The sequence below is a fragment of the Dreissena polymorpha genome, chromosome 4 (assembly GCF_020536995.1).
Source record: "Dreissena polymorpha isolate Duluth1 chromosome 4, UMN_Dpol_1.0, whole genome shotgun sequence".
In the NCBI taxonomy this organism is placed as follows: Eukaryota; Metazoa; Mollusca; class Bivalvia; order Myida; family Dreissenidae; genus Dreissena; species Dreissena polymorpha.
Window position 1 is genome coordinate 136,439,042 of NC_068358.1, and position 27,742 is coordinate 136,466,783.

General features: G+C 35.2%; 2 protein-coding genes across 3 annotated transcripts in view; both read right to left on the bottom strand.

Moving 5' to 3' along the window:
- Positions 1-27,742, bottom strand: part of LOC127876766 (uncharacterized) — a 332,105-nt gene that overhangs the window by 242,953 nt on the left and 61,410 nt on the right. The gene's annotated exons all lie outside the window — the stretch shown is intronic.
- Positions 18,116-25,865, bottom strand: LOC127876775 (inhibitor of growth protein 1-like). 2 transcript variants are annotated; one of them, XM_052422250.1, is made up of 4 exons: positions 25,579-25,865; positions 20,314-20,529; positions 19,906-20,099; positions 18,116-19,403 (listed from the first exon to the last, which is right to left on the bottom strand). In XM_052422250.1, exons 1-4 carry the CDS (start codon positions 25,718-25,720, stop codon positions 19,140-19,142), a joined length of 816 nt encoding a protein of 271 aa, XP_052278210.1. In that variant the 5' UTR covers positions 25,721-25,865; the 3' UTR covers positions 18,116-19,139. The 2 variants fall into 2 exon arrangements, with proteins under 2 accessions (XP_052278210.1, XP_052278209.1); XM_052422249.1 differs by having other exon boundaries at positions 19,897-20,099; positions 25,579-25,861.

Sequence of the window (27,742 nt, forward strand, 5' to 3'; positions counted from 1 at the left end):
TCATCGTCTTTGAATTCAGCTGTTGGTGCGCAGACCTGGATGATTGTGAAGTCGTGAGGTTTCGCTGATAAACGGATTCAAATGAGCCTGTTTGAGGCTGGGTTGCAACTGATCACGCTGTTGACTACCTCCTTCCAAACGATGAAAGCAACCCCGTGGCGATGTATAGAATCCTCACCGCTGACCCATACCTTATGCCATTCGTCTGTTGATGTTTCTCCTAGCTACCAAATCTCGGCTAGTCCGATGTAAAGATGTCCCAGCGGTATTGCTTCAGCTCTTGCGTCAGTTCATGGACCTTGCCGCACGCATTGAGTGTTCTTATGTTCAATGTTCCTATGGTTGTTACCTTTGTAGCCAACTTGATCGATGGATCTTGATCGCATCCACCCTGGATTCTTGCGATGGAGTGCGCGGTCGTTGTTATTCCGGGCCCCGACCGATCCGGCTTTGTAATCTGCTTTTTTTCTTGTCATTTCTTTTCACTGGGCTTAAAGCAATCTTAGCGGCGCTCGTCTCCTCTCCTAGAGTCGTGCCAGTCCCCTTTACCCGCCAACAGAAGCGGGTACCATGGTGTGGTTGGGTTAACTGTCTCGAACCAGAAGTGAAAGTAGAGTGTCAGGTTAAAACCAATGGTTCCTTACTTTCCGAGGGAACTGCTGTCAAGCGACAAAGTACTAACTCTACGCTGAACATCCCATACACCACTGGTATTATAAAGCAATTAAATAGAATTGATATTGCAGCCGCGAATTTGAAAAAAAAAACAACAACAAGGAAATAAATAATAAAAATTAAACTTATAAATAATAACAAAAAATATTTAAAAAACAGCGTTATCCAATTTTGTTCTTATCGTTTGCATTTTTCAACGTTATCTACTAGTATATCGCATGCGTTTTCCCTTCTGCGTTTCCGTGAAACCCACGGCTGGCGCTCGCATAAACTCATTTACAATATGGCGCCGCACGCTGAAATGTAAGTCAATACCTGATTCGCTGTTTGGAAATACCATGGTAAATAATGATAAAACGATGTTTGATAAATAAAATGAATCGTTCATATGATGATTCGAAGATACCATGATCCGTAGATACCATGATGGAAAGCTACCGTGATCCTATATATACTGATATGTAGATACCATAATCCATAGATACCATGATTCGTAGATTCCATGATCCGTAGATACCATGATACGTAGATTCATCTGTCCGTAAATACCATGAACTGTAGATGCCGCATGATCCGTCCATAGCATGATCCGTAGTGACTATGAACCGTAGATATTGCAATTCATAGCTACCATGATCGACAGATACAATAATCCGTATTTAAAATGATCCGTAGATACAATTATCCTTAACAACCATGACCCTTAGGTACCATGATCATTAGAGATCACGTTCCGTAGATACCATAACTCGTAGATACATAACATGATCCGGAGATACAATAATAATTTTATGATTCGTAGTTGCCCCAAGATCCGACCATACCATGATCCATAGATAACAATATCCGTCTATAGCATCATTCGTAGCTACCATGATGCGTAGATACCATGGTCCGCATATACCATGATCCGTATAAACAATCGTCCTTAGATATCATGTTCCTTAGATACCAACCGTAGATAATATGCCATGTTCCGAAGATACCATGATCCGAAGTTACCTTGAACATTTGATTCATGATCCGCAGATACCTAACCTTTCACTTCCTGATACTTACATACCATGATCCGTAGAAATCAGTTTCATAGATACCTTGGTCCCTTGATATCATTATTTGAAGATACCGTTATTCGTAGAAACCATGATCCGTAGATACCATGATCCTGTGTTACCATGACCCGCATGTACCGTGATCCTTAAATACCATGATCCTTAGATACCATGGTCGTCAAATAGCATCATCCTTAGATACCACGATCAACATACACCAGGATCCTTATATACTATTATCCGTACAGACCTTAAACCGTAGATACCATCTTTCGTATATATCATGATCCGTTGATACCATGATCCGCAATTGCCATGATCTGGAATTACCATGATCCGTAGATAACATGATTCATAGATATCGTGGTCCGGAGATACCCTGATATCCATAGATACATTGATACTTAGTTATCCTGATCCGTAGATACCATGATTCGTGCTTACAATTATCCGTTGATACCATGATATGGCGATATCATTCTCCATAGACACATTGATCTGTAGAAACTGTGATCCTAAGATACTAGCATATGTAGATATCATGAGTTATTATCATCCGTAGCGACCATGATTTGTGCTTATATGGCGTTATCATGTTCCATAGACACATTCATCTTTAGATACCGTGATCCTTAGATACCATCATATGTGGATATCATGATATATTATCATCCGAAGCTACTATCATCCTTAGTTACCATCATGCTTATATACCATCATCCGAAGAGACCAGCATTCGTAGATAAAATCATCTTAGAAATCATGATCATGTTGATATCATCATCCGTACAAAGCTACATCCGTAGATAGCATCGTCTGTAGATGTCATTCTCCGTAGAGGCCATTTTCCGTAGATGCAGTCATCCGTCGATACGAGCATCCGTAGATAACAACATTAATACATACCGCCATCCGTATGTATAGTCACCGTTGATATCACCATACATAGATAAAATCATCCACATTAACAATTTTCCGTATATGCCACCGTCTGTATAAACCCTCATTTGATGATACCATCATCCGCATATATCATCTTCCGTAAATTACATCATCCGTAGATACCCACGCCCCGTTCATACCATCATCCGTAGATATCTCATCCGCATATACCATCGTCCGTTAATAATATCATCCGTAGATAATATCATTATCAGTATAAACTTTCATCCGTTCAAACCATCATCCGCATATATCAGCTTCCGTAAATATCTTCAAATCTATATGCACAATCATCTGTAAATACAAACATCTGTATGAATCGTCATCCTTATATATCAATATCCGTAAATTGCAATTACGTACATAATAATTATGATCCATAACATTATCAAAAGATATCACCATCTGTAGATATCATGATCTGGAGATAGCATATTCCGAAGAAACCATGATCGGTAGATTAATATCACGATCCGTAGATACTTGATCCGTAGATACCATGATCCTTAGATACAATGTTCTATATATAGTATGCTCCGAAGATAAATACCATGATTCTTAAATACTATGATCCATCGATACCATAATTCGAAGATACCAGGATCCGTAGATACCGTGATCCGTATATACCATGATCGGTAAATGTATGATTATTGCATACCATGATCCTCAGGTAGCAGGATCCGTAGATACCATGATCCTTTGATACATGATCCGTTGACACCTCGATCCTTAAATACCATGATCATTATGAACCGTAATCCATAGATAATTTCATTCGTAGATGCCAGTTCCTACGATACCTTGGTGCTTTCATATTATGATCCGTAGATACCATGATCCGTAGATACCATGATGATCCGTAGATACCATGATCCGTAGATACCATGATCCGTAGATACCATGATCCGTAGACACCATGCTTCATTGATATCATGATCCGGCGATACCATGATCCGGGGATATCGTGATCCGAAGATACCATGATCTGGAGATATCTTGATCAGAATATGCCATGATCCTTAGATACAATGATCCGTAGATGAATACTACGATCCGTAGATACAAATTTCCGTCGATACCATGATCCGTAGATACCATGATCCGTAAAAACTATGATTCGAAGTTGCATGACTCGTAGATCCATTATTCGTAGATTACCTGATCAGTAGATACCCTGTTCCGTATATATTATGATTCGTAGATACCATTATCCGGTGATACAATGTTCCGTGGATACCGTGATCCGTAAATTCATTATCTGTAGAAACCATGATGTTGAGATATCATGATCTTTAGATAAATACCATGATCCGTATATACCATGATCCTTAGATACCGTGATCCAGAAACCATGGTCCGTTAATATTAGATTCGAATAAACCATGAATCAAAGATACCATGATCCTTAGATACCATTATCCTAAGATACCGTAATCATTAGGTACAATGTTCCGTAGATACCATGATCTTTATATTCAATGATCCGTAAATATCATGATTCGAAGCTACTATGATCCGGAGGTACCATGGCTCGTATATACCATGATCAGTAGATGAAATCAACATTAGATTCGTTGATCCTTAGATACAATGATCCCTAGATACCATGATCCTTATGCACAATGTTCCGTTGATACCGTAATCATTAGGTACAATGTTCCGTGGAAACCATGATCTGTATATATTAGTATAACAATTCGAAGCTACCATTATCCGGAGATACCATGATTCGTTTATACAATGCTAAGTAGATACAAGCCTTGGATACCTTGATCCTTAGATATTATTTTCCGTAGATACCATAATTCGTAGATACCATGATTGGTAGAAACCAGTGCCGTAGATACCTTGGTCCCTTGATAGGATGATCCGTAGATTAAGTGATCTGTAGATACCATTATCCATGCAAACCATGATCCGTAGATACCATGTTTCGTAGATACCCTGATCCGGCAAAACAATGACCCGTAGATACCGTTATCCTTAGATACAATGATCCGTGGATAACATGATCCTCAAATAACATCATCCGTTGATGCCATGATCCGTAGATACCATGATCAACAGATACCATGATCCTTACATACCATAATCCGTAGATATCTTAAACCGTAGATACCATAATTCTTACCATTTCCGTTCATACCATGATCTGCAAGAACAATGATTCTGCGAAACCATGATCCGTAGATACAATGTTCTACAGATACCATGATCCCGAGATATCATGAATCGTACGTATCCTAATCCATAGATACCATGATCCGTCTTTAGCATGATACGTCGATATTATAATCCGTAGATACCATCAAATGTATATACCAATGTCCGGAGTTACCATGATCCGTGTATACGATGATACAGAGATTTCATGTTCCGTATATACTTTCATCTTTATATATCATCATCTGTATATATATTATCATCCGTTGATAGTATAATCATCCGTTGATATCATTATGCTGATATACCATCATCCGAAGATACCATCATCGGTAGAAAGCTAAACCCGTATATAGCATCGTCTTTAGATACCATTATCTGTATATAACGTCATCTGAAGATATGATTATCCCTATATACCATCATCTGAAGAAATGATTATCCGCATCCGCAGATACCAACATCCGAAGATACCATCATCCGTATATATTGTCATCCGTAGATATCCTTTTCCATAGATACACTCGCCCGTCGATAACAACAAAACTAAAAATAACAAGCAACTGAAGTCATACTTTAAATTTACATAAATTATTTAGATAATTTATATATGTGGTTTATGCACCTTTTGTTCATCTCAGATTGCATTATAGCATTAAAACCTGTTTGAAAAAATAAGATTGAAAGTATAGATGTTTGTAATTGGTGAATGTTCAGTAAAGTATTTGGTGAATATGATGTTTAAGTTAACCCATAAATGACCAGTGTCTGATAAAAAATTGTATCTGATAACAACATTTTCTCACTCTTGATAGTGTTTTATGGCTATACAGAATGGGGTTCAGAAACCATATATCACTAGGGGTGTTGATAACAACAAATAAGAATTTATGATGCCCCTAGACAAGTGATTTTTGGTACAAGTAGAATAAATTGCAGAAATGTGTACCTTGTCATTATTTATATCTGCTATTATTAATCTAAGGGGTACAACTGCATCATTTTTATTATAAACTTTGGCACCTAATAAGAAATAACTATATGTATGCTGAATTCCTAACAATGAAAGGAATTTCCAATAAAAAAGTGTTTTAAATGCAAGTGTGGGTAATTAATGGTCTAGCAGTTGTCATGGTATTACTTTAAGTGGTAGTTAGTTATTCATTACTAGTAATTTAAAGCGTAATGCATCACACATGTACATTAATTTTGAATGTTATCCTGGGCAGGTACTATTAAACCTTAAATGAAGTGTTGTTATTCATTGATTTTCAAACATGTTATTTTACATTATATACATGCTGTTCACAAACACAAAGTTGGTTGTGCTATATCAAAAAGGCAGCATAAAGATCTCACTGTCTGTCCTTACGACACAGTTTTGTGAGGATACACACTCCTAACGAATTTTCTCCAATCTGCTCCAAGTTTAAATACAAAATGCCTTCAAAACGAATAGAGCTCACTGACTTTAGAAAGTTGGCGACTCATTTATTTACAATTCGGAACTGTTCGCAGCTCATTTTTTCACAAAATGAGGGAGACAAGGCCGCTAAACACAAAACAGGAAGAAAAGCTTTGTACTGTCTTGTCCAAATATGCATTTTTTGTGAGGATACACACTCCTAAAGAATTTTCTCCAAATACAAAATGCCTTCATGAGACAAGAGCTCACTGACTAATTTTAGAAAGTTTGCGACTCATTTATTTACAATTTGGAACTGATCGCAGCTCATTTTTTCACAAAATGAGGGGGACAAGGCCGCTTCACAAAAAATAGCAAGAAAAGCCGTGTACTGTCTTGTCCAAATATGCATTTTTGTTGTAAAATATGCAAGTCAACGGTTTAAGGTCCTAATGGTTAATATTTCCTACGGGTGCTGGAGGTTTCGGTAAATTACAAGTTCGGTAAATTTATTTATATAGTAAATGCTGTGGAGGGTTCGGTAAATTGGTTTTTATAGGGGTGGTATACCTACAACGAGGTGTTAATGACACCTATTATTGGCTTACAATGACACAGGGGCATTTATTTGCAAACTGTGGATTAATTTTGAGTTGAGTAATTAATGCTATGCCTACGGTAAAGAATTAAGGGAAATGAATGAGCTACCTCTGAAAAACGAATTCTATTAGGAAATTTGTTCAACTAATTGTTTAAAAACATATATAAAAACCAAAACAATCATGACCTAAAGATAAACTTTTAATATATAATTTACCTCCCTTGATTAGAATATTAATAGGTTGCAAGCCTGGATAATTAATATTAACACTTTGCAAACATCTCTAAATTGATAAAATCAACTCCGTACATTTAAACAGATAATTTAATTAGTGTCAAACAACTCAATTAATGTACATGCTTATCGACAAAAGGTGCGATAATCCCTATTTATACCAATTTACCGAAACCTCCACGGCATTTACTATATAAATCAATTTACCGAACTTGTCATTTACCGAAACCTCCATAACCCTTTCCTACACATATAGCTTAGTTATCATGGTGTTGTTCATTAACAGGCACTCATCTGTTAGACGTTATTTTTCTTATATAGTTTCACTTAAAAAAATCTCGTTAAAATATACATTTGGGGCTATACAAATTGCAAGTTTAGCCATAAAATTTGCAAGTTTGGCCATAAAATATGCAAGTCAATATTTCTTTGTTGTGCTTAACTTACCAACTGTTCATCTGTTTTTAAACCAATTTAACTCGTTTATAATGTTATTTTTTATAAAGGTTATAGTAAATGAATACATACCATGTTTCTTGCATTATTTAGGTTCGAACAGTCATTTTCATTTAATATTATTGTATTTTTATCGTCTACACATATAACAGGGCCTCTCAGGATGTTCTCAACCATAATGGCGGACACTATATGCCATCTTTTATCATCGTAAAAACGTACATTACACCGTTAAATCCGTGTGACACCTATGCAATCAACAGCATGGCTTACGTGGCTGACATTACATAATGATAAGAATGTTAATTATCATCGCTTTTCGTGGTTTTGTTGATATATTTAAAAATGCAACTTGCACTTTTTACACCGGATGTTGTGATCCCTTTGCACATGCGCACTTGCATATTTTACGGGTCTTGCATATTTTACGCCAAACCGGTTAACACTGGTTGAGAAGCGCGTGAACTAAGCAACCGCTGCGCTGACTGGACTTGCTAGTGTTTAAAATTATTTATATGAATAATAGATCGATCTAGTTCTATTAAGTACAATAACGAATTCTCTTTCCGGTTCTTTTTTTTATGTGTTTATCTATTTAAACAAACATCAAAATCCATTAATGTCAAACATAAGTTTTCATTAGTTTCCACTAAAATTTATTTCAAACACGAAACACTTAAACAGTGTAGACACGGATCCTTAAAAAAAATGCGTATAGTGATCATTGTTTTAACAAGTAACTTTGAGGTTTTCAATTGCGCGTTGTGTATGACGTCACAGACGTTACCTTGAGTGCACGTCATTACGTTCTCCCTTCCGGTCATGGTCTTACGCGCACGAATATTTTTCGCAATGCATGCTTTAGTCAGAGGAATGTACAAAGTTTACGTTATTTAAGTTTTATTAAGTCTACATGTTATTCTAGCCTTAAAAGTACATATATGCTCTGTTTTTACACATAAGCTTTTTGCTTTTACACGTTACCAGTACTCAAGTCGGTATTCGTACTGTCTAATGAGAAAATATTATATGCTTTTAATGTGTATATTTTCTTAAACACACAGGTTTTCAATGCCAATGCAACATACATGCATTCAGAAATATATAATTTAAAATAATAAAACACGCACAGAACACATGATTCGAAACCATATGACGTGCTAAATTACTAGCATCAAGTAGGTCCCATAGACGCTTACCTGGGTATTTCAAATATTTTTAGCTTTAATAAATAATCAGGAACTGTTCTTTTTTTTCAAATGAAGAACAACGAAAAAGGAATCAACTTACCGGTACTCTACATTACGAAATAATATCCCGGTGAGTCGATTCTAGTGTTTGACACAACCGTAGATATGCGTGGGAAGTGTTGTTTACATTTAAGACAATTCGTATTGCATATTTAATTATTTTTATGTGTACATGTATTTACATTGCATTTTGAAGTATATTTATCCACAGAAATCACTTCTTTTTGTACCAAAACTTGTAGCAAATGTAATCTACACGTAATAATATTCGATATTAAGGAACTGGTTCCTTTTTCTTTAATCAATTGCGAAAATAAATCCGTGCAATCAATATTTTTATATAAAAAAACATAATAAATTATTTTCATGTATATGTGCTACACTTAATTTTCATTTAAATATATTATTTAATAAGAAAATGCCAGTTCCTTATTCGGCTTATATAATGAATAAGCAACTGGTTCCATTTCCCTCATTTAAAATAAATGTATAGGTTTTAAGTTTCATTAATGTGAAGCTACCGTAGTATTCGTAGAAGAAAAAGTCAACTTGGTAAATGCATTCGATTTGCTTGACATACACTTTAATTTGATGAACCTTTCATATTTAAAGGATACCATCGGAGTATTTAGTTACAAAGAAATATGCTGTCCGTTTAGCGCAGTGATTGGTACATGCACTTCTCTCCGAAGTGCGCCGAGTTCATGTGAGTTTGGTTGGTGGTCACCATAACAAACACGTTGGGGTTTCTTTTGATACACAGAGACTTTCATAGAGAAATAATGCAGCTATAATTTAAAATAAGTTCCAAATAGCGAAAGTCAAGCAAGTTTATTAGGAAGAGGTGCTGGGACGCACTCCGTGTCCACACATAATGCAGCCTTAGGACACCTCAAATAAGAATGGTACAGCGATCAGAAATCCGTCGACTATAAGACACACTCTTTTCAGTGTTGTGGGGCAGCTGACCCCCTCTTGGAATGTATTGGACCAATTATGTCTACCATCCATGGAATGAAACATTTTCTGTGTCATACGGATAATGTTTATCCCGAAAATGGCAATACATACGCTTGCTATCCAAATTTAGTAATCGACGGAACTAGCACATCCTCGCTGATGTCTGCGACTTGCGCCTCTGTCTGGCTAGTATAAGAGTGGAAATGTGAAATCCTAGCATTGAATATTTGTCATTGCTAAAAGAACATAGCATCTTGATCGCGCGACATTGTAAACGTGGTGTTAACAGGTATTTATACGAAGTACCTATAGCATACCTAGCAATTCCTCAGTATAAACTTCAGAGCGGGTAAAACATGAATAAACCTAGAAAGGACCGGCAACAGTCTGCGTAAAGGTTTAACTGGAACTCGGCGCGGTTGGGATGAGCGAGGAACGCAGAACCAGAACATTGATAACGCAAAGACAACGCGGACTCGCGTCGACAGGTCAGCGAAATGTCAGCGCCACGCCCAACGAAACGTCAGCGCCACGCCGAGGATTTCGTCAATCGGTGACTACTAGGCTTTAACTATGTCAAAACGGTCTCAACTAAGGTTCGCACTGCGTCCGTGTTCTTTCCAGGTCCTCGCCACGTTAGTTTTGAGCATGTCCGACCCTCTCAAAGTCATTAATGGTTTGCAGCGCGTTCGAGTAAGTCATCGCCATGACTTGCTTTGGACTTGGAAAACGCAATAAAGATGGTTCTGGTGTGATGGCACTAGTACAAAATGTGAAAGAAAGTTGAAGAAATTAGGAAGAAGATAAGCTCAAAGTTTCATTACAAAATTATTTTTAAATTATCTCCTTAATGTGTTGGTCACGATTCCGCTCGCTAGGCGCTAATATGCTGTTGCGAGCCTTGTTTTATGTATAGCCTTGCTTTCTTCATGCCGAAGGTATTATTAGCTCGGCTGTTTTCGGAGAAAACCCGAGGTATTGTCATAGCCAGTTCGTCGTCCGCCGTCCGCCGTAGGCGTCGTGCTTAAACCTTAACATTGGCTCCAAAATCAAAGTGCTTCCACCAACAACTTTGAAACTTCATATGTAGATGCACCTTGATAAGTTCTACACGCCACACCCATTTTGGGTCACTAGGTGAAAGGTCAAGGTCACTGTGACCTCTAATATAAAACTTTAACATAGGCTCTAAAGTCAAAGTGCTTCCACCTACAACTTTGAAACTTCATATGTAGATGCACCTTGATGAGTTCTAAACGCCACACCCATTTTTGGGTCACTAGGTCAAAGGTCAAGATCACTGTGACCTCTAATATAAAACTATAACATAGGCTCTAAAATCAAAGTGCTTCCACCTTCAACTTTGAAACTTCATATGTAGATGCACCTTGATGAGTTTTAAACGCCACACCCATTTTGGGTCACTAGGTCAAAGGTCAAGGTCACTGTGACTACTAAAAAAGTTTTCGCAGCCGAGCGTTGCACCCGTTATGCGGTGCTCTTGTTATTTATGTGTTGTCCGCTGCCCAAATATGTATCCTGAGTAAAACATATTGCATAATCGGAAGATTATCTAAAGCTCGACTTAACCTCTTGTAAATGAAAAAGCAGCATATAATGTATGTGTATTACATAACTGTCAAGTCGAATTGCAGCAATTTTTGAGTTACCGCGTCAATGAATAACCGTTACAATTGTTGACAATTAACTACTCTAGTATTACAGTCATTTGAATATTGTGATAGTTCTTGACATTGGACGTTAAATATTTCAATACAGTTTAATAGTGAAGTGTGTTTTAGTTTTAAATTAAATTTTAATAAGGTGTTATAAAATAACAAGAGCACCACATAACGGGTGCCACGCTCGGCTACGGGTGCAGTTTTGAATATATGAAAGATTGTCAGATTTTTTTTCTTTTTTAAAGGTCACAGTGACCTTGACCTTTGACATAGTGACCCAAACATGGGTGTGGCGTGTAGAACTCATCAAGGTGCATCTACATATGAAGTTTCAAAGTTGTAGGTGGAAGCAATTGGATTTTAGAACCAATGTTCAAAACCTTAACAAAATGTTAAGGTTTTAGCACGACGCGGACGGCGGACGACGAGCTGGTTATGACAATACCTCGGGTTTTCTCCGAAAACGCCGAGCTAAAAATGGTTCGAACGTGTGACGTACTTTTAAGGTTGGGGGATCCGAGAAGTGTGACGGTTTATGACAGTGGGAAGGAGGGGGTTAAAATGGTAAAAAATAGCGTGACATACTTTATGGACGGTCCCAATTCTTCATTTGACCATGTATGTATGATGGATAAGAAAGTCAGTAGAAGTACACATGACACTGGGCAAAAGTAACAACGCCCTACACATAGGATAAGCTTTCGCGACATAAACTTCATATTTTAGTGAAATATCTAAATGTAATTTAAAGATATTGTCATGCCCTAGATTGTTTATGAAAACATGTGTTTATGTTCATGTACATTGTTCATTTTTACCGTTTATGTTTTGCATCTAAATGACTATGTCACTGTTATTTAATGCTTTTATTGGATGCTGTGTGGAAGTTAGAGCTGATAACAGCCGATGCCTACCTTTTGCGCTTCTTTATTATTTGTAATATCCTTTTTAAAAGTCTCATTGTTTAAGCGTCTGTTAATGTGGCAGCCATTTTTGCATAAACAGGAAGTTGATTTCCTGATGCTGACATAAGTGCCTTCTGGGTAGTTTACACTGACTACAGTATTTTGACAGTTTCGTCATACAATATCTTTTGTTAAATACTCATATTCCTTCTTAAAAATTGTTTAAAAAGGTAATAGTCATCTTTATAAATGATTTATTGATTTAATTGATATGTATTTGACTACTGCTTCATTGTAATATCGTCAGAAATATCATTTTAATATGAGTGACATTTACCGTGTCAAGAACGCTCAAATTTTATTGTGCGCTCTTGCGCGCTTTACTGCTCGTTGTTTGTGCGCTTTTTGTGCACAATTTATATGTGCGCTTTTACGTTATTATTGCACAACGTTATGTGTGCGCTTTTGGAGAGTATAAAAGGCACTGAAAATTCTCATTCGAGGACTCTGAATTTTGTTTTCCTAGGTGTGAGACCTATTTTATTTTTCTTATATAAGCATTTAAAATACATTTTTCAATAAGACTTAGCTATTAAAATTCAGACTGAATTTTATAAATACTTAAAAATTGCATTTGTCATCTTTTTAGAACATTATAAAATAGAAAGTGCAAATACTTAACATGACACATGTACGTGTATATTGCTGTATTATAATGTAAATGTCTGAAAATTAATCTGTCTGTTAAGAAATATATATATTGAAAGTTTTTATTTATTTATTCGTTATGAATGAATAAAATTTAGAAAGGTTATAAATCTTGAGTTTGTATATTTTTTTTGACAATTTTAAAACAACTGAATAGGCAAAATGTTATTCTTAGTTTACTGTTTATCAGAGTCCATTTTAGTTCCATGTTAAACTTGAACAAAAGCTTCAAGTTTGGAAAAGTTAAAGAAACTGAAGTAAAATCACAGCTACCGCTCGGCTCGTGACAATATATCGACGTCACAAGGATGCATTTTGTAATGGTTTATTACTGACCATTAGATTGATGTATTGGTCAAAACTGCAGATAACGGTAACCCTTTACATTTAAATTTGAAAAACAACACGTTTTAATTCATTAGTTTGTTTTAACGTTTACTATAGAAAACAATACTAATTTGAAAATGACATCCACGTTGTAGTTGAGTTTTTACCATCTCAATATTACTCCGCATGTGTATTTGACTCAGCGACACATTCCATGTATGCTGGACTGGTCCCATCTCCGCTGACTCAGCTTATTTGTCCCCTAACGGTGAAACAGGAGACTATAGCAATATAGGTTTACCCAATGTCCGTCCGTTCGTGTGAATGTTCGAATCTGTATCCTAAGATAACTCAGGTTAATAGGATTGGTTGATGAAACTCCGCAAGTGAGAAAATGCACGTTGTTTCGGTTTTTATTGTCAGTCAATACTTGTGGTTGTTATGGTTACGGTTATATGTGAACGCTAAAATGTAGATCATACGGTAACCTAAAGCGTACTAGAGCTAGGTTGAGTAAGCTTCGTATGTTGATAGAGACTCATATGGACAATTACACGTTATTGCATATTCAATCGACATACTAAAATTGTGGTTGCTATGGAAATATTTTAAATTAAATATGGATCCTGCAATAACTAAGCAAGTACGTAAGCTAGGTTGATGAAATTGATATGTGGATAGTGGGTCATATGAAGAAGAAAGTTATTTCATTTTTGGTCAGAAAAAAATTTGTTGCTATGGTTACGTAACTAATTGAAGATGTGATAACCCTTGTTGATGAACTTTGCTATTTGGATAATGGGCCATATGGGGAATAAGCGTTTTGTCCGAGTTCTACTGATATTAAAAGCATCTTTGAAGTTGTGCAACAAAAAAATATCATTGACACAAGAGATGATATCATAAACACAATGCCCCCTTCTGCGCCGCTTTGAAGCCATATATTTGAACTTTGACCTTGAATGATGATCTTGACCTTTCACCACTCAAAATGTGCAGCTCCATGAGATACACATGCATGTCAAATATCAAGTTGCTATCTTCAATATTGCAAAAGTTATGACCAATGTTATAAAGTTTTCGTACGGACGAACAGACTAACGGACAGATGGACACTTGAAAACCTATATGCTACACTTCGGTGGGGGGGGGGGGGGGGGCATAAAAACAGGTCCTTATAAAATAAATTTATTTCTTATCTTGTATACTGTATATGTTGTCACTAAGGTTAATTTGAACATCTGCACCATCTTGATCGGCAAATATTACAGTAATAATCATGAATTACAATATTGTGTAATATATCCTTAAGCAAGACGTGTTTGTGAAACACAATGTCCCCCTATATGATTTTTGACCTTGAAGGACGACCTTGACCTTGTGAAGGATGACCTTGACCTTTCACCACTCAAAATGTGCAGCTCTATGAGATACACATGCATGCCAAATATCAAGTTGCTATCTTCAATATTGCAAAAGTATTCATAAAATAAGCGATTTGGGCCACATATATTTGACCTCTGACCTTGACCTTTCACCACTCAAAATGTGCAGCTCCATGAGATGCACATGCATGCCAAATATCAAGTTGCTATCTTCAATATTGCAAAAGTATTTATAAAAGAAGCGATTTGGGCCACATATATTTGACCTCTGACCTTGAAGGATGACCTTGACCTTTCACCACTCAAAATGTGCAGCTCCATAAGATACACATGCATGCCAAATATCAAGTTGCTATCTTTAATATTGCAAAAGTATTCATACAATGAGTGATTTTGGCCACATATATTTGACCTCTGACCTTGAAGGATGACCTTGACCTTTCACCACTAAAAATGTGCAGCTTCATGAGATACACATGCATGCCAAATATGAAGTTGCTATCTTCAATATAGCAAAAGTTATTGCAAAATGTTTAAGTTGGCGCAAACAGACAAACAGACAGGGCAAAAACAATATGTCCCCCACTACTATAGTGGGGGACATAATAAAAATTTAGTTGAGATTGGATTAAACAATGTTATGCTTTGGAAACAATATATATGCATAGCATAATCATTACCGGTATCATTATTATAAATACCAATACACCACAAAAGGATTTTGTGCAGGTGATTGATATACATTTTTTACCAGAACATACATGTGCTATGTTACAAGTTTTTTTATTACAGCTCAGTTTCTTTTATCCAGGTCATTACTATATAGTTTTGTTTTATGTTTAAAATAGAAAATTGTATTCTGGATGTTCATATTCTTACAAACTTCAATCCTACCATACGCATTAGATGCAGAAAAAACTTAAGTAACCCTAAGGGTAGAATCGAAAAATCTTACATTCTAACTTATTAATTGTCCGTTTGATACATGTTTATATCATATAACAATAAGTATTGGATTATCATAAACTGCTCCAGCTGAATAATTACATGCTTATTAGACATGATTACTTATAGATTCATAACATTTTACAAGGCCATGATTGCCCCAAAGCCCTAACTTGAGTTCAAGGTAAAACAATAGCTGACACCTGACCTTGTGATCTAGTTTTTTTGCACACATGACTTGGTCCAGGAATTATCAAACATAACATTCTTATAACGTATATCAAGAGTTATTTTAAATGTGGCCTATATAGAAGTAAAAATGCTTTTTATAAGATTTGATCATGTGACTTCGTTTTTGGATTCATATGACCCAGATTAAAACTAGGCCATTATATTGTAAACAATAACATTCTGACCAAGTTTCATCAAAATTGAGTCACAATTGAGGCTTCTTAAGTGGTAACAAGGTTTTTCTCAGATTTGACCTAGTTTTTTATGCAACTTACATTGTTTTAAACTTGACCTAGATATTATTAAGATATATATGACCTCTTAAGTGATAACAAGGTTCTCCTATTATTTAACCTGGTGACCCAGTTTTGGGGCCCACTTGATCCAGATTTGAAGGTAGCCGAGGTATTAATGAAGATTAACATGCAAAGCAAATTATATTATTATAATTAGATTTAAAAATGCGGTTTCTAGTCTGATAATGGGCTAAACATTGATGACACACACTGCACTAGGGATGCAGAAGACATGGTGATCAAATTGGCAAACCATGTGTACTTTTTGCTTAGGTGAGCTAGCAAAATGCATATTCTTGACACTACTTCTGAAAGCTTGCTTAAATGTTAACATATTTGGCAAATTATTGTCATGGGAAAACTGCTTTGCAAAATATGTAATAGTGTTTTGTATTGTATTGCATTAATAACATTCATGAGTAATTTACTTGTATGTTTGTGTTAATATTTCCAAAACTGCAGTCATATAAGTATCCAAGCTTCAACAACAAAAAATGCTGACGATTTCCAATATCCAACAAATGGAAATTTGTTAACCAAAGTGCTAAGAGCTGATTGGAGTTACCAGAAAAGTGAAATAGGCGTCACCATATGGAAATATGAAAAACCACTTATGTTAAACAATAGCTATTAATGCTGTGCTGTGAACACTATTATGTTCCATGTTTTACTTAATTTATAGTCACAACCTCCAAATACTTTTAGCAGAACTGCCAAACTGAGGATCGAGAAATTTCAAACTTCAAGTTTAAACAAGATGGCTCAAAGTCGCTCACCTGAGATAACAATATATAATTGGGACAAATCTTCTGACCAAGTTTCATTAAGATCCGAAAATAAATGTGGCCTCTAGAGCGTAAACAAGGTTTTACTAAAGCCATATAAGGAAAAATGTCCCGCCCCCTGGCAGCCATGTTTTTCAACCAACCGGCATCATTTTTGAACTCTTCCAAGATATTATCAGGATGAATCATTTGACTAAGTTTCATGAAGATCGGACAGTAAATGTGGCTTCTAGAGTATTAACAAGATTTTACTAAAGCCATATAAAAAAGAATGCCCCGCCCCTGGTGGCCATGTTTTTAAAGCAAACATAATGATTTTCGAACTCATCCAAGATATCATTGGGAAAAATCTTCTGACCAAATTTCATGAAGATTAGACAATAAATGTGGCCTCTAGAGTGTTAACAAAGTTTTACTATAGCCATATAAGGAAAATGCCCCGCCCCCCCCAAGGAGGCCATGTTTTTCAACCAACCGGCATCACTTTTGAACTCATCCAAGATATTTTTGGGACAAATATTCTGAGCAAGTTTCATGAAGATCAGAAATAAATGTGGCCTCTAGAGTGTTAGCAAGGTTTTAATATAGCCATATTAGGAAAAATGCCCCGCCCCCTGGCAGCCATGTTTTTCAACCAACCGGCATCATTTTCGAACTCGTCCAAGATATTATTGGGAAGAATCTTCTGACCAAATTTCATGAAGATTGGACAATTAATGTGGCCTCTAGAGAGTTAACAAGGCAAATGTTGACTGCGCACGACGGACAAGAAGCGATCACAAAAGCTCATTATGAGCACGTTGTGCTCAGGTGAGCTAAAAAAAATAATGAAGGCACTTAGTATAGTTCATTCCTTGGATAACCAATGCTGCTGCTGGATTCAAATTGGGGTTCTTCTAGTGGTAGACCATAACTTTTACCACCAGACCCTGGACACAATTAAGCAGTCTCCTTCCAAAAACCTACCATATGAAATTTTCAAATTCATATTGTCTAATTTATTTTCTTAGATTCTGCAGGATCATGTTATTCACCAGTGACAGTTAAATATAATTAAACAGTATAATAAGGAATAAGATGTTTATGGCAAATATACAGCACAACTCGAGGTAGTTCTTTTCTCTTTAATAAAAATCAAGAGGCCCATGCTGGCCCTCAAGCACGCACCTGTGTTTAATGTACAGCCTTTGCTACAGACTTGACCAAGGAGAACTAGTTTTTGACCCCAAACATTGTGAACAAGTTCCATCAAAATGTGGCATCTAAAGTGGTGACATGTTATTTTTCTCAGATTTGATCTGTTGACCTAGTTTTTGGATTCACTTGGCAAATATTCGAACTCGGCTCAGGTATTGTAAACATCCTCTCCAAGTTTCATCAATAGAGCCATAACTGTGGCCTCAAGAGTATTTACAAGTGACCTTATTTTTGGACCACAATGACACAGATTCAAACTGGGTCAAGATAATGTCAAGATGACCAGTCGTCATCAAGATTGAGTCATAAATGTAGCTTACAGTGGTAACAATTTTTTAAGTGACCTGCTTTATGGATGCATTACCCAGATATCAACTACACCTCCATATTGCCAACACAAACATTCTGACCAAGTTTCATCAAGAATGATTGGAAAATATAGCCTTTAGAGTGAAAACAAGCTAAAAGTTGATGCATGACAAACAACGGAGGACAACAAAGATAGACCCCAATAGCTCATTTTTAGCACTTTGTCTTCAGTTGGGCTAAAAATATTGACATGCTAATTAACTTTCATGGATTGCAAAAATTCAAAACTTCATTTATGCAACTGCTCAAAATGACAAGCATGCCACAATTTAGAGTTATTTTTTATAAACTATTTATTCCACACTTTGTTGTCTTTAAATAATTTAAATAATAAGGTGTTTAAAACAAAAATCTTCTGTCACAAGCAATAATATATAATGTCATTAAGCTAAAAACCTATTGCAGTTACAATGTACAATGAAGTACAGTAGAAAATTACAATCAATAGGTCTTTATATCCCTTTTATATAAAATTCATTTCTTATAAACATCTGATATTGCTTAAAAGCCATGTCGACTGAATACTAGCGTATTTAGTTTTCTTCCAAAGTCAAATTGTTCATCCCCATCACGCCTTTCTCATCACTTTACACGAGTCCCCTCTACATTTTGGACAGTACCATCGCCCTTTTGGCTTACTGGTGAGTCCTACGCAGTTAAAATGAAACCACTCAATTGCACAAGCGTCATTATCGCAGCCAATCATTTCCCCATAAGACACTTGCTCACATAGGCAGTATGTGGGCTCATCTGGGTCGATGGGAGGATCTACTGGGGACTGTTCTTTATCCTTCTTTGTTTTTCTCTTCTTCTTTTTCTTAGGTTTATCATCCTTAAACAGTAAAAAACAGTAAAATTAAATATTTGAATAATGTAGTTAATATGATTCTGATATGGAATGGCATATTGAAGATTACATGAATTTGAATAATGAGCATGACAACCAACAAGAAACTCTACACATCCTATTTTATAAATGATGCTTTACACATATGTGGTACATGACTACATCATAAGCAAAGTAGCAAAACAATTTGATAAATGAAACAATAACATAACTTAGGCATTTCCAGTGTGTATCTGTTGTCGTGGACAAATAAATCAATTTTACAGTTTCGGCAAGGTTTGTAAATATGAAAGAACTTTCTGTTTGCTGACTGGTTGTGAGCTACCCCATAGATAAATGCTATTTAAATTTAAATTTTGATTGAAATTTTCCGATACTTAAGACACATATTCATAAATAGCCACATAAATTATCGATAAATCTGAAGACTTGAAAATAAAATGGGGTAAATGGGATAAATGACAAATAAAATGCATACCATAATTACCTCCTCTTTGATCATACTATCATGATTTTTCTGTCGTCTCTGTCTCTTGTTTGTGTTGACTGGCGTTGTGATGACTCTTTGCTCAACCTTCTCTTCTTGTTTCACCTTGATGTTGTTAACCACTGGGGGTGTGGGGATGAATGGCTCTTCTTTTTCATGGTGTTGTTCTTTAACACTTGGGGTTGCTGTGGGATCTAAGAAATTTAAAAAGTTTTAAAACAATATGTCAGAATAGCTTTATTTTGTGATTTTAAAAGTAATTAACATATTTCTTAACCTTTTTTTGCTTATTAATGTAATAAATATTATGCATGTTTACTTTAATTAATTAATAAATTTATCTAAATATAACTTCTGTGTTTCATCAACTTAAGTACATAGAATATTTGTTTGTATGAAAACGATTACCGAAAAAGTTTCCAAGATTTTCTCTGTCTTGTTCAAGCTGTCGTTGCCTATTTTCTATGAACTCATTTATAAGAGTCAGTAAATGAAGTTTTTCATCTCCAATCTCTTGGCATTTCACAAGAGCACGTTTAATTGCAATAAATGCTTTCTTTTTCATCATTCCACTCTCTTCTTTCATGTAGGTTTCTTTGTGGTGCTCGGTATCTTGTAATATAGCTACAAAAATACATGATCACTATTAAATATTGATATACATGAAACGTGAAACTCAGTGTCATGATGGCCCTTTAGTAAGAACTAACTTGAGTTCATGGACATAAATTGTTTAAGACTTGACCTGGTATCTGATGTTTGACCCCACTTGACCCAAATTTAATCATGACCTTCATTTTATAAAAATTAACATTTTGACAAAGTTTCATGAAGACTGAGTCTAAAATGTGGACTCTACAGTTGTAACAAGTCTTTAAGATTTGAGCGATGATATTGTTTTTGCAGATGCACCTGAGACAGATTAAAACTGGGTCAAGAAATTGTCAACATTAATATTCTGTCCAACTTACATCAAGCTTGAGTCATAAATGAAGCCCAATAGTGGTAAGATTTTTTGTTGAAAATTTGACCTCGTGACCTAGTTTTCGGAGGCACATGACCCATATTCATTTAAAACATTATCTAGATATTGTCAAGATAAACAATGTGAATGAGTTTTATTAATATTTAAATGTGGCCTGATAACAAGATTTTTCTATGATTTGACTTGCTGATCTTGTTTTTAGTGCAAGTGAGCCAGATTTACATTGTATACTCCGTCTACAAAATATGAGGATAAATATTCTGACAAAATTCTATCAAACTTGAGTATTAAATGTAGCTTCTTGAATGGATTCAAGTTTTTTCTCTAAGATTCGACTAGGTGCATGCTACCCAGACCAAACTTGTTCCAGTTATTATAATTCAGACCAGATTTCACCAAGTTTGAGAAATAAATGTTGCATCAAGAGTTTGTCTAAGATTGGACCTGATAACCTAGATTTTTTTACACATTCAACCCAGATTCAAAGTCTGCACTGAATATTGTCCAAATGAACCTGACAATCAGAATCTAAACAACTTACATCAAGAATAACGACAAATGTGGCGAAAGTGGTAACGAGCTACAAAGTGACTAAGCCAACAACTCGACAAAAGACAGTGGGTGATCACATTAGCTCACCTTGAAAAGTAGCTTAGGTGCTCTCATAATAATAATTCTAAAGCTGACTTGTAAATTAACAACTTAGAAAAACGAATATCATCGCCATCAGCACTTAACAGCACCAGGTTAACTACCAGCTCTTGTCCATTTCAAACATATATCATAGTCTGACTTTAACAGGTCAGTAGACTAAACCACCTTTTTCAAAGTGCCCCATTGTAGAAGCCGACCAAAAAGCTGAACACAAGAATGCAAGGACTACCAACCACTATGTATTTCTGTGAGCTTTATAAAAAGGTGGAGGCTGCCAAGTTAATCTGGGAAGAAACAAACTTGTTGCAACGATGCCGTCAGTAGTGCAGGGCTTGAACCCACACAGCAGAAACACTTGTATGGTGCTCTACAATCTGAGACAACTGGTTACTATCAATACTTGCTACACCACTGATACTTAACATCAATTATACCACATAAGCTAATATTTCTTTTTAATGTACATGGCATCACTCTGGTATGTGGAACAAGAGCACCACATAACGGGTGCCAACGCTCGGCTGTGGGTGCAGTTTTTAATAAATGAAAGCTTGTAAGAACTTTTAATTTTTTTAAGAGGTCACAGTGACCTCTACCTAGTGACCCAAAAATGGGTGTGGCATGTAGAACTCATCAAGGTGCAGCTACATATTTTGTTTCAAAGTTGTAGGTGGAGGCAATTTCATTTTAGAACCAATGTTGAAAAGGTTAACAAAATGTTAAAGTTTTAACACAACTTGGATGGCGGAAAGACAGACGAGCTGGCTATGACAATATCTTGGGTTATCTCCGAAAACAGCAGAGCTAAAAAAATCACCTGTTTACTGTGAGTGTGCAGTGATTGGGGGTAATGTAACGACTCGCCCCCTTAACGACTCGCCCCATAACGACTCGCCCCACTTTTTATAACTACTCGCCCCACATGTATAACGACTCGCCCAAAATATATAACGACTCGCCCTATCAAGATAAAATGTTATATTATATATGGTAATATAAATGAAATCAATTCATAATATGAATTTAAGGTTCGGCATTGTTTGATAACCATCGTTCAGCGGTTTTTGCCTTATACCTGACCTGCTTATATACGTCTATTGGAGGCATATTCTGAAAAGTAATAATTTTTATTTTATGATGTTTTTTTTTTACATCTTTGTTCAGTGACAATATTATCATAAAGCAAGACTATTGGATATCGGCACATTGTCTCATGTCATACTTTCCTTTATATTTATAAAAAGAAGCAAAGACTAAGATTATATCGACAATTAAAGATTCCCGGGTTAAATTACTCAAGAATTTAGGGATTATCGTTATAAAGGAGACCGATGAATTAACAACATAATTGACAGGTACATTACCGCGGGCGGGTGATGACAATCAACAATACACGTGTCATAATCGCGAAAGCGTGAATACCTTGCTTCGTGGTAAAGATATTTTCATATATACGGGTATTGAAAGGTAAGACAAATGAAAAAAGGTTTTTGCCGAAATTATTTTTTTGCAGAAATTTTACGGACACAATTCATCTGTAAGATAATTTTTTATTTATAATTTTAAAATTACCATTATAATCTTAAATCTACCTATTTATTACCTGTTGATCTGAATACACAACACACGTTTTAAAAATATTTTTTCATATTATAAAAATGTGTATCAGTCCTTTTGTGTTTTTCACACAAACTTTACTTTAAAATGCTAATCAAATGGCGTTTCTTTTAAATTTTGGTGTGAACAATTAGCGCGGAAAGTTTTCAATGGTTTCAAATAAACATTAAATGCTAATTAAATGGCGGTTCTTTTAATTTGTAGGTGTGAACAATTATCGCGGAAAATTTGCAATGGTTTCAAATAAACAAGAAACCATTTGTGATAAATCAATTAATTCCACGATTTGTTTAATTACTTTAATGGTTATAACTTTGAGTAATACGTGCCACTGCGGAGTTTAGTATTTAAAGATGTATACATGATTATAGTATACTATTACTTTGCACTCTGTATTTGCAGCGCAGCATTGTTTACTAATATATATAAAAGTGTATAAAACTGTTTTTCTCTTGTTATCTATGCTTACCGGTATATATATATATGTATATCAGAGATTGAATAAACTGTGTACTCTGTATTTGCAGCGCAGCATTGTTTACCTATATATATATATATATATATATAAATATGTAACGAATTTATGAACTATATAGGAGTATCATGGATGTTATGGATAATCAGGACTTAGCTGTTTTATGTTGATTTATAGGACAATGTGTATTTTAAGGATTTTTAGTAATTAAGGTCTGTTACTTGTGATTTATTGGATAAACTGTGAATTACGTTGTTATTGTGTCTTTGGGATAATACAGCTAAAACGGGTTAGAAGTGTTTATTATTCTTGTGTTTCTACACCTGTCCAGAGAAAACCAAAGAGCGTTACAAATATATATATATGAACAAACTTTGAAACAAATACGTTATACAGTTTATAAATATTTAAGTATATAATTTCCCCTTTTACTTGTTGGTTCAACTGTTGTGTGAAGAGGCGAAGCTACTGAATACACAGGTGCGGTTAGTGAGAGAGGAAAAGTTGAGGAGACATCAGAATAAACAGACACTTCAGGTACAGGGGAAGCTCTGGGGAGTGTGGAAAAGATACAACGAGCGTTCCATCTCAACTAGTCAGCTGCTGGACTTGTGTTCAGCCATGTACGGACCTGTGTAAATAGTTGTTGTTGCTGTTGTTGTTGGTGTAAACAGTGTTTTAATTTGTTATGAATAAAACGTTTGAATAAAATCATTTTCATAAATTCAATGTTGATAATATTAAGATATAATTATATTGATTACTGATGTATTACTGTCTTTTTGTAAACTTTTCTTATTAATTCAATGTATTGATATTATTATACACACTGCGTAACTTTCTATTTTTATAAGTTGTTGTTGTTGTTGTATATAAGTACATAAGTATCTAATAAACCATCAACACAAAAAAGTTTTTCTTATATATTTCTCTTTCTATTCATCTGTACTTTTTACATTTAACATAGATGCTAAAAATGTAACAATAAAAATGATGGGAACGAGTCGTTATATATTATATACGCAAAAACATAGTTATGTTACTGAGGTAACGCATAATATTAATTGCAAGATTTGATAAAATTCCAGGTGTAGAAATCTTGAACATATCATGCAGGATGCGATACAGTATTCCAGTTTCTGTTGAAAGTTCCTGAAAAAGGTGAAAGTTAAAGTAAAGCATCTTAACAAATTTCATCAAACTTCTAATTTGCCAAATCTTAAGATATTCTTTCAATACCCCACCAGTTTTTACCGACTTAAAACACAATAAAATCGAAATTAAATAAAAATCCTACCATATAAGTAATGATGGGGCGAGTCGTTATCTATGTGGGGCGAGTCGTTATACATGTGGGGCGAGTCGTTATAAAAGTGGGGCGAGTCGTTATAAAATGTGGGGCGAGTCGTTATGGGGCGAGTCGTTAAGGGGGCGAGTCGTTAGTAAACCGTGATTGGGGTATTGATTAAAATAATTGAGTTCATGACTGAAACTTTTGTGTATTTGTATTTATTTTTTGACACTATTTACTGCAGCACTTAAGTTTTTCGAGGAAAAAAGGCTAAGCAGACCCATTTTTACATAGTAGAGAAACCAGCAAGGACTGTCAGTCAGACTGAGCCATTATGTGTCAACCAAACAAGCACAGTGACACACTGCTACCAATACTGAACAATAATTATTTGCATAATGCAACGTAGATCGCAAGACATTTTACATATGTCATGCCGTCCCTACACTACTATACCCTTGCGTAAACCATATCGTGATTCATATCATTTCACAACGGTAACAAAAACTAACATTTGCGCATTGACATAACTTAAAATTGCACGGATTTCAAACGTTTACTGTAGAGGAGTAAACAAAACAATCAAATATGATGGGTTTTAACAACAACTTAGTTTAAATTGTCTTTTTTGAGCAGAGAACACAAGCTTACATCTGCATTGTATATCAAGCTCTCGAAGCTGTGTAACAATCCGTTGCAAATCGTCCGGTAGATTGTCCATTGCTTCCAGGTAGTTTTCTACATATGACGCCGAGCACAAGGCCTCAACCGCCGCTTGATTTAAAATCGACATCGTCCAAGTTATCTATTTCGAAACTTAAAAGAACATTTATTTCTTGTCTATAAAAACAGTCTTTAACATTTGTAAACATTCAGTGTTTCCCTCGTCGTACAGTTGAATAGTAGCCTCAGTTTCGTTTTGTGTATACGCCGTTTGTGTTTACACATTGCATAAAGCTCAATTTTGGTTGTCGTGTTGTATTCACCTGACAGCTTGCTAGCGGGGAACCACAAGTCTGACATCAATCATGATACATGTCTCTCCGGAATCCTCCGTACGATTGATTTATGCAATAAATCGTCTGCTGATCCAGAGTGAGCGGTAAGGTTACAAATCAGTAAAAATACTGCTTATGACTTGTGAATTTTGTAACATTCTGAATTTACGGCTCTGATACATTTTATAATACATTTTATAAACCATTATAGCAATAAAAATAGTCGGAATGACGATAATATTACGATACCAGCAATAATAATAATTAAAACTTCTATACATTATAAGTTTCTGAGTGTATTACTATTATTTATTATTATTATTATTATAAATTATTATTGACCGGTAGACTGTACTTAAACTACTATTTTCCATTTTGTTATGATTGTCATTAAGAACAATGTGTGATCATTTGAATATCAGCAACAGAATACATAGAATTTTCTGTCTGTGGATGCAGTGGTCAAATGATATCATGCAAGGTAAATTTTGTGTATAGATGCAGTGTTCAATGGCATCATGTTCTGTGTATGGATGAAGAGTTTAAATGACAGAAAAAGTATATCCTGTCTATGGATACAGAAATTTAAATGACATCATACAAAGTCAAAGAATGTTCTGCCTATGGATGCAGAGTTTAAAATAACATCATACAAAGTACCATGTTCTGTCTATGGATGCAGAATTGTAAATTACATCATACAAAGTGTTCTGTCTATGGATGCAGAGTTTAAAATGACATACACAGTATGTTCTGTATATGAATTCAGAGTTTAAAATAACATCATACAAAGTATCTTCTGTCTATGGATGCAGAATTTTAAATGACATTATACAAAGTATGTTCTGTGTATGGATGCAGAGTTTAAAATGACATTGTACAAAATATGTTCTGTCTATGGATGCAGCGCTTAAAATAACACAAATGTTCTGTCTATGGATGTATTAATCTAATTGACATCGTAAAAAGTTTGTTCTGTGTATGGATGCAGAGTTTAGAATGATATACAAAGTATGTTTGTGTATGGATTCTGAGTTTAAAAATACATACAATTTATACTCTGTCTATTGATGCAATGTTAAATTTATACCATGCCAAGTATGTTCTGTCAATAGATGCAGTGTTAAAAGAACACAATTTGAATAATATTCTGTATATGGATTCAATGTTTTTATATTCCCATTGTTGAGACCAGACTCAAGACATTGGTAATATGTGTAAATGTGTAAAATGTAGGCAAAGAGTGTGAATATATAAATCTCAACGATAAATCTAGGTTACTATATTTTATTCAACTTTATAAGTTCAATTTAAAACCATCTTATAATTCAGTAATCAGTAACATGAACGTGTGTTCAATGCTCCAGAATACCATAGTTTATAATTGGCTTAGTATTTACATTATAGCAATTACATAGACACAGTTTACAGAGTTCGAAGTACAAATTCACATGCACTTCTAATACAATTCATGAAAATTGAGCAGTCAAAGTTCGGTGATAAAGTGAAACATATCAGGGGCAGTAAGAGGGGGTTGGATATTAAACAATAACTGACAGTTTAAAGACAAAACAAACAGCACACAACACATAACATCCAACAAGCAACAACCAACATCTGCACTTAACATAAATGGAATGGAGACAACAAACATTTTTTATTAACCCTTTCCCACTCAGAGGAAAAGTGAAAAAAGGCTATGTGCAAGCAGCATAAAACCAGAACAGCCTGCGAGTAACTTGTAGTTTGTTCAGGTTTTATGCTGTTTGCTGCTCATAAGTATCTAGGAGTTGGAAATGAAACATTTTAAACTTGAA